Source organism: Nicotiana attenuata, unplaced genomic scaffold (assembly GCF_001879085.1).
Source record: "Nicotiana attenuata strain UT unplaced genomic scaffold, NIATTr2, whole genome shotgun sequence".
In the NCBI taxonomy this organism is placed as follows: Eukaryota; Viridiplantae; Streptophyta; class Magnoliopsida; order Solanales; family Solanaceae; genus Nicotiana; species Nicotiana attenuata.
The window spans coordinates 78,083-86,343 of record NW_017670631.1 but is presented as its reverse complement, the minus strand read 5'-3'; the positions used below and the strand labels follow the sequence as shown (position 1 = coordinate 86,343).

The 8,261-nt window shown below is 38.9% G+C and overlaps 1 protein-coding gene and 1 non-coding gene across 2 annotated transcripts; one reads left to right on the top strand and one right to left on the bottom strand.

Annotated features, from left to right (window-relative positions):
* The first annotated feature begins 2,882 nt into the window (after positions 1 to 2,882).
* LOC109241698 (trihelix transcription factor ASIL2-like) lies at positions 2,883 to 5,608 on the top strand. Its single transcript, XM_019408460.1, has 2 exons — positions 2,883 to 4,080; positions 5,233 to 5,608. Exons 1-2 carry the CDS (start codon positions 3,122 to 3,124, stop codon positions 5,234 to 5,236), a joined length of 963 nt encoding a protein of 320 aa, XP_019264005.1. The 5' UTR covers positions 2,883 to 3,121; the 3' UTR covers positions 5,237 to 5,608.
* A 697-nt stretch (positions 5,609 to 6,305) lies between these two features.
* Positions 6,306 to 6,379, bottom strand: TRNAT-AGU. Its single transcript has one exon. It is a non-coding gene; the product is annotated as a tRNA-Thr (tRNA).
* Between the last annotated feature and the right edge of the window lie 1,882 nt (positions 6,380 to 8,261).

The window sequence follows — 8,261 nt, the reverse complement described above, 5'->3', positions numbered from 1 at the left end:
CGGGTTAGATTCCCAATACATCCCCCTGCATATTTACTTTGGGACTGCGGGTTCGATTCCCGATAGATCCCCCTGCATATTTATTTTGGGACTGCGAGTTAGATTCCCGATAGATCCCCCCTGCACATTGATAGTTGGACTACGAGACGGTATCCCGGGAGATCCTTCGGATATATACATATGATGGACTACAGGACGGTATCCCGGGAGATCCACTGAACAGTTGAGAAAAGGACTACAGGACGGTATCCTGGGAGATCCTCATTATTACCATTGGTATTGAGCTTTACATATTTCGTGTTTACTCCGTTCCTCGTGTAATTGTTATTGCTTTGTTTAGCCTGTCTTATTCCATTGTTGTACTCATTATTACTGCCTATTTTCATACTGTTAATTCATATTATATTGTTTAACCTCAGTAGGGCCCCGACCTTCCTCGTCACTACCCAACCGAGGTTAGGCTTGGCACTTACTGAGTACCGCCGTGGTGTACTCATGCCCCTTCTACGCATGTTTTTTATGTGCAGACCCAGGTACCTCCACTCAGGCGTACTATCCTCGAGGCGGAGAGATCTAGCGGAGACTTTGAGGTATATCTGCCGCGTCCGCAGACCAGGAGTCTCTATTCTGTTCCAGCTTTAGTAGTTACCCTATCCTTTTCTTTCAGTTGTTTAGACATTCTGGAGTTTGAGCAACATATTACATTTCTATTAGCTCGTGGTTCCCGTGAGTTTTCGGGTTTTGGGATGAAATTGTAGACTTCCGCGTTTTACTTTTGGGTTGTATATGCCAAGTGGCACTTATATACCGTTCCTTTTAGTTTTGCTAAATTTAATAAAAATGTTTCCGCAATTTATACTTACTTCCGCATTGTTAGGCTTACCTAGTTGTAGGAACTAGGTGCCATCACGACATGTTCATGGAGGGTGAACTGGGGTCGTGACACACTTGTTATTCAAACTTTCATCCATAAATCTCAGAGGTACCGCATTCATATCAACTGCATATCCTTTCACATCGCCAGAAAGAAGGAACTCAATCATATAATCATTGGGTGAAAGTTCCTTCACACTATAATTATTGTTGTTTCTTACATTTATTGCACATTTATGATACTACATATTTCACCAATCTCAGTATATTGAACTCATTAATTAACGCTCTTAAAACTCTTCTCACTATTTGATGAATCTCGCTCTATCTGATCTAGGATTTATTAAGCTTAATTGAGATTCACCCCATCATCTTGTTACTAATTAGTTTAGCAATTATTTGCTCAAACATATACATTGATATAAAGGCAGCAATAACTATATATATAATTTTATATTATTGATATACAAAGAATAATATTATTTATATACAAAGAATGAAAATAAAATTTTACTATACATGTTGATATAGACAAAGAAGAAGAAAAAAAGTTGTGATATACATATTATTATTGTGATACATTTATTGACTATTTGATGCCAATATCTATCAATCTTTTAAAAGGCGGGGGCGTGAGGCGAGGCGTTTTAGCTCTGACGAGGCGAGGCGTAAGCCCTGAGACATGGGGCGTAAGTCCCATAGATCTTTAAATTTTACTAATTTTAAGAATTTTAAGATAGTATAAAATAAAAAATAATTATAAAAATTACATTAAAATCACAAATTATAATAAATAATCTATTTAAAATATTTTTATAAATTATAATTCAACCATGAATAATACGAAAAGTATGACATATATCATAATATGCAAATTAGCTGCAACGTGGTTACAACTCAAACAACAAAAGTAATGTATTCGATACGAAATTTTATACGTTTCTCTTAAGGAGTAATGAATCTTGAAAGAATTTTAATATTATAATTTAATATATTTTTTTATAAAATACTCCTTTTATTTAATATGCTTTCTATTTGAAAGAGAATTTATATAAAAACATTATTCACAATTTAAATATGATTCTCTAGCATCATTTATTTTTAAGTTCAACAAGTTAATAAAGTGACACATAATTCATCATACAATACCATGATAACTAATTATTTATAAATAGTTAATAGCTAATACCAAGCTATTAAATTAATAAGTATTGTATCACGAAACATGAAAAAAAATATTTAGGAAAATAATTATGGACTATTATATTATAAAGATATAACAAAAGTTAATAAAAAAATATTTTTTAAACGAAAAATTTATTTAAAGTTTACTATCATAGCAGTCTTATTGGATAATGTGCAATAATTTTTATTTTAATTATGACATAAAATACTCTCAATTTAATGATTTATGATTAAGAAAAAAGTAATTTTGAAGTCAACGATTTATTAAGAAAATGTGTGCATTTACAAGGTTAGTTACACTCAATTGCATAAAGTTCTATTAGGCGATCCCAGTACACTGGGCGTTGGGCGTGTCCGGGGCGTAAGCCCCGACGTTCGAGGCGTAAGCCTCACGGAACTAAGCCCCACACATAAGCTCATGGGCGTTTTACGAGTGCTCCGCCCTGGGGCGAGTCCCGGGCGAGTTCCAATTCTGCCTTTTAAAACAGAGATATCTATAACTAGGGTTATTTTCTGCTAATTATATGAGTATATTGTTTATATACCATGCCAAAACCCCAATTATAAAATACATGGGCGAAGCTACATTCCCTCAAGGGTGGTCAATTGATCACTCTTTGCCGAAAAATTACAGCGGTATATAATATATATTGAACATTCTTTATTGGGATTTTCTCCCCCCTCCCCCCCCCCTCCCCCACTTAATTCAAGTTTGAACACCTTGAAGAAATTTCTGGCTTCGACACTGATAAAATACTCTTATTTGAGCCTCAATATTTCCTTTCCCTCCAAAAAAGACACCGAGGAGCCCAGTGTCACTCGGCTCCCAACGAAGCTCAATCCAAAAGCCCAGCAGTTCAAATCCAAACAAGCCCCACCCCCCTACATACCTACACCCCACCCACCCCACCCACTACACTCTATTCACTCTCGTCGGCACCCAATTTTCCGTCGACACAGCCGTACTGATAACCCCTCGCCGCACTCTTCTTCTAGCCCTGATTCCTCCACTACTTCTCATTTCCCATCAGCCGGCGTTGCCGCCGCTTCACGTCCCCGCACTATGTCCGACGACGACGACCACTTAGCCCCACCCTTCTCCATTAAAAACTCTCCTTCTTCGTCACCGTCACCTCCGCCTTGTACAGACAACAAGCTACTAGCATTGCCTCCACCTCCGGCATCGGTGTCAGCTCGGACGCCAGTTTTTCCAGCTCGAGAAGATTGCTGGTCAGAGGCAGCGACACATACTTTAGTAGAGTCATGGGGTTCCAAGTACGTGGAGCTCAATCGCGGAAATCTCCGGCACCAGCAATGGCAGGAAGTCGCCGACGCTGTCAACGCCCTTCACGGCCACACCAAAAAGCAATACCGCACTGACATACAGTGCAAAAACCGAATTGACACCTTAAAGAAGAAGTACAAGATCGAGAAGGCTAGGGTTTCTCAATCTCAAGGACGCTATGTCCCTACGTGGCCTTTCTTCAGCAGCCTCAACGCCCTCATAGGCGTCACCTATAAAGTATCGCCGTCTCCGTCGCCGGAAACGTTTATTCCTCGACGTAGAAAGTCTCCGTCGCCTTCGCCGGCGACGTTCACTCCTCAATGGAGATCGTCTCCACCGCTATTCGGCATACCAGTTGGTCTCCGGTCGAAGCGGCCAGCGACAGCCATGGATTACACGGTGTCACGGAGGAATTTCTCGGCCATGACAGCAGCGGCGGCAGCTGCGTCTGAGGATTCAGGTGAGGAGGATGAGGAGGGATCGGAGAAGTCAAGTCGAAAGAGGAGTGGTGCGGAGGTGGTAGAGGGGGCTGGTTATAGGAGGATAGCTGAGGCAATAGGGAGGTTTGGTGAGATATATGAAAGAGTAGAAAAGGCAAAGCAGAGGCAAATGGTGGAGTTGGAGAAGCAAAGAATGCAATTCGCAAAGGACTTGGAGATTCAGAGAATGAAACTTATTATGGAGTCACAACTGCACCTTCAAAAGCTTAAACGCTCTAAACCGCACTTCACAAGCCGGTGAGTGACTCTTTTTGTTTCTTGATTCATTCTGTGTGTTCTGTGTGATTTAGATCGCAGTCCAATTCACACAAGTGCTTGTGCATGGTTGGATATACGGGTTCAACCGGACATAATAGCTTTGTCTTGGACCTTATATATGTGTTAAAGACACTGAATACGTCCAAATGAGATGTTCTGAATCCTGAAAATCAAATGAGTGGTAGATTCAGAAATTCCGAATCTATTTCTAATCGATTGGTATTAACTCTGATGAAATACGAATACCTTTCTTTTTAGTTGATATACCATCTCTGTGAGATTTGTCAATTATCGGATATTGATGGTATGATCTTCTAGCAGCTGTTAATTTACTGTATCTGGTTTTTCGGGGTTTATCAGTTTTACTTTATTCTTGTTTGGAATCTTTCGAGTTAGTTTACGCTCAGAATCCTGTTTTTGCATTATGATAATTCTACCTTGATACGCAATTTGTGGAATTTTTTTTTCAATCATATCCAATCTCATACCTGAAAAGGTCTTAATGCACAAAGGAAATTAAGGATTCCTGGGAGCTAGTGGCATTAATTATGCTCGAAACAGTGGAGTGGAGTTTACAATGATTGCAAAGACTTCGGCTAACCAAGGATGGGGACTGAGGCTTCTCCTGTGGTTGTGAACTCAGAAGTATTTGCTGGATTATTTCCTTAATTATGTCTCAGTGAGAGAGTTGATGCATAGATATTCATTTTGTGACATGTCTTATTATATGTGGCACTACATTATCAAAAAAAATTTACACTAACGTTGTACGACTTAAATATCACACAAGTTATTCTTGATGAAATGGGAAGTGAATTCTCTCATGTTGTGAACTTCCTCTGTATAAGGCACATATTTGAGGAACAGATGTGTCATGTGTGGCAATCTTTCAGAGTCATGTCTGCGGTATACTAGCTATTATGTTAAAGCTGCATATGGACACTTCTGAATGAGCTATAAAACATCACCAATGAAATTGGTTTAGTGTGTATAAGAGATGAGTGTTTTTTCCGTTTCTGCTGCCTTTTCTGGTTTCTTATGATTGGTGGTGTCGTTGTTTTGTACTTATCACATTTCTATTTTACAAAAAAAGAAAACGAGAAGCTCACAACTTTCTGTTCTGATGATCAGATGATTACTTGTAGATGGAGGGTGGTGGTGACATGCCCTATAATTTTATGCGGATCTTTTGGAAGCCATACATATATTTTGATTAGCGTCATCAAAAGGATCGAATCTACTACCTTGAAGATGATCCATAGAAGATAGTTCCAGGCTTGAATTGCTCTGTCGATGCTCCAAAATTGTATCTAGCTGCTTGAGAATCTAGAGTAATTTTGTAACTTATCTTTCTCTAGATTACATGCTTTTTGCACTACAAGCTAGGTGAAAATGTTGGCTTGAGACTGACATCACGTGTTCCTGGTTATATTGTTCTAAGCTTCAAGCTGTTGAGATGATAACTGTCTATGCACTAAACAGATGCATGAAGGTCCAGGCTTTGGTACTCGACTGCTACTGGCTTTGGCCGTAATTCATCTTTTCCTTTTGGATAAAGCAAAAAGTACAAATTTTTTGGTAATGTGGAACTAGGAAAACACATAAATTCATGACAAAATATTGGAACCTAGATCGTGCTTCATCCTTTAAACCAGTAATCCGTGTTTCTGGCTTTTTGCTTCGTTGTTTTGTAGTCACTCCAATTGACATTGTATTTGATTTCGCACCTACAACTTTGCTCAGATTTGGCAGGCATTATCTTTTGTGTTTTTCTGCATTATTTGGAAATAACTGTGCGAATCGAACATTCGATTACCATTCATATGGCCACATGATATGACAGTAATAGACAAATGCATTTCGTCACTGACCCGAGAAAGCAACCTTATAAAACCCCTGAGAAATCAAGTTCCTTTTCTTCTTCTGGAATGCCGTTTTATTTGTGGGCAAGTTAGTGGATGTTTCTTCTAACCTGGGAAACGAGTTGTGAAAATTGAAAAAGTATGTGATATAAAAATGAGTATTTCTCATGTAACGAAAGCCAAATAAGTTGATGCTCAAGCACAGGATATTATGATGTTCTTGATTAGATGAGTAAGAAGAGGTTTCCCTTCGTCATTTGCGTAGGCAGTTGACTGTCCGATGGGGGAAAGCAAGCTCAAAACTCAAAAGTATAGCGTGGAATAAAACGGAAAAAATAGGCTTGCTCTCGTTGAGAGTTGAACTCAAGACCTCCCGCTTACTAAACGGGTGCTCTAACCAACTGAGCTACGAGAGCTGCTTGTTTCTATAACTACTAGTCAACTTATATTAATTATATCCTGATAGCAATGATCTCTATTAGGTTAAAGATAATTTGCAATTTGTATCTTCTCGTTAATCAGATACCCTAATTTGGGGAAGTTATTCTCTCACAAATGTCTCCCTAACGTATCTTCCAACTTTTGCAGCAGATCGAGGTATGTTCTCTCCGTTGACACTCACAGTCCACGAAGCAAGTGAAGGCTGCTTATTACTTTACACTTTTGGCATTTGATCTCATTTATCTATCTCTAGTGCGTTGTTCGTTACAAATGTCTCAACAGAAGATGTATACAATTTATATTTAATTTCTTTCATTTATGCAACAATTCATCCTATTTATAAGCACTCGTCAAAATATGTGCACAAGTAAGGTCATACATTGAACGTATAGAATCAGAAAAATTAAAATTTGATTTATAAAGCAAAAATATTCTACGATGCAAGGGAAAAGAAAGAAACCTTAACGCAATAAAGTTTTTCATGCAACAAATTTTCAAAAACTAAAATATTTTTGATTTGTGAATCAATTCTAAAATGAACAAGGACAGAGAGAGCGAGAGAGACTCGTATTCCTTCGAATAACGTGCATGGTTATTGGTGAATATTCTAGTAGGTGTATGGAAATACGACACGAGGAGGAGATCAAGAGTAAGAACTGAAGCTCGTCACGGGCAGCTTGATTGAGATCGATCTGCGGTCGACAAGAGTGAGCCGTTGAGCGGCCCATTAGGGCCGAGGACGAATAGCAGGAACAGAAGTAACGGCTAGTATAGCTTTAAGACTTCCAAAGGGAATATTCTGTTGAATATTCCTTCTCTTATACTTTTTAGGGTTTTTTGGGAATATTCCTAGGAGAGCTGAGGCAAAGGGCATGTAATATTCTACTATATGATAAGAACACTTATGAAAGTTGACCCACAAGAGAAATACAAATATTGCCTTTCCATAAAGATTCGATTTGTTGTTTATCCTATCTTTCCGCACCAGATCCGAGAAAGCCCCCCATATTCCAACATTCATTTGTCTTACATCATTGTCAGAGAAAAGAATCATCCACCTCATTTTAATATTCGGGTGAATCATTCTCTCTATTTACATTTATTGCTATTTAATAGAGTTACTACTTATCGTTGTTCCTCCACTCACTCTTAACAACATCATTTAATACCCATTGTATTGAATTGGTTTAAACACATTTCCACATTACTTGTATAAACACTCTTAGATCTAGAATTTATTATGTTTAACTAGGATTTATCCATTATCTCCGTGTTTAATTAATTTAGCAAAAGGTTTCATACTTTTTGGTCAAACAATTTGGCACCGTCTATAGGGACTTTCTAGTTAAAAATTTTAGTTTTTTCTAGATCTAAAAAAAAACGCAAAAACCCTACATACTCTGATGGCATGGAATGTAGAGGAAAAGAGGAAAGCGATAGCTGACCTTACTACCAACCTCCTTCACACCATCAACGAAGAAAATGAAACGGGGGGCGATGGTGTGACACCAAACGCCTCTCCGAGGTGGAACAACTCGCCTCTCCTTCATGGTAGCATCACGACCTCGCATGGTAAAGGGGCCTCTACACACGACAGAAAAAGCACCACCGGCAGTGAAAAAGCTACTCGAGGCGTGGTTGGCAAACATGCTAACCAGCTTCCTCGACAAGCCCACTCAAAGGCCGAACAGAGAGAAGGCAAGGGTTTGCGTCGTATCAGCAGCTGACGAGCAGCATGCCCCCTGTCACAAGTACCACTCACAATGCTAGTAATGCAGGTAACGGCACCCTCACGGCCATTTTTATTCCATATAAATAGTAGGAGAGCTGAGGCAAAGGCATGTAATATTCTACTAT

What these genes read in the sequence shown, in the direction of transcription:
- LOC109241698 (XM_019408460.1), top strand. Translation starts at nt 3,122, where the DNA reads ATGTCCGACGACGACGACCACTTAGCCCCACCCTTCTCCATTAAAAAC.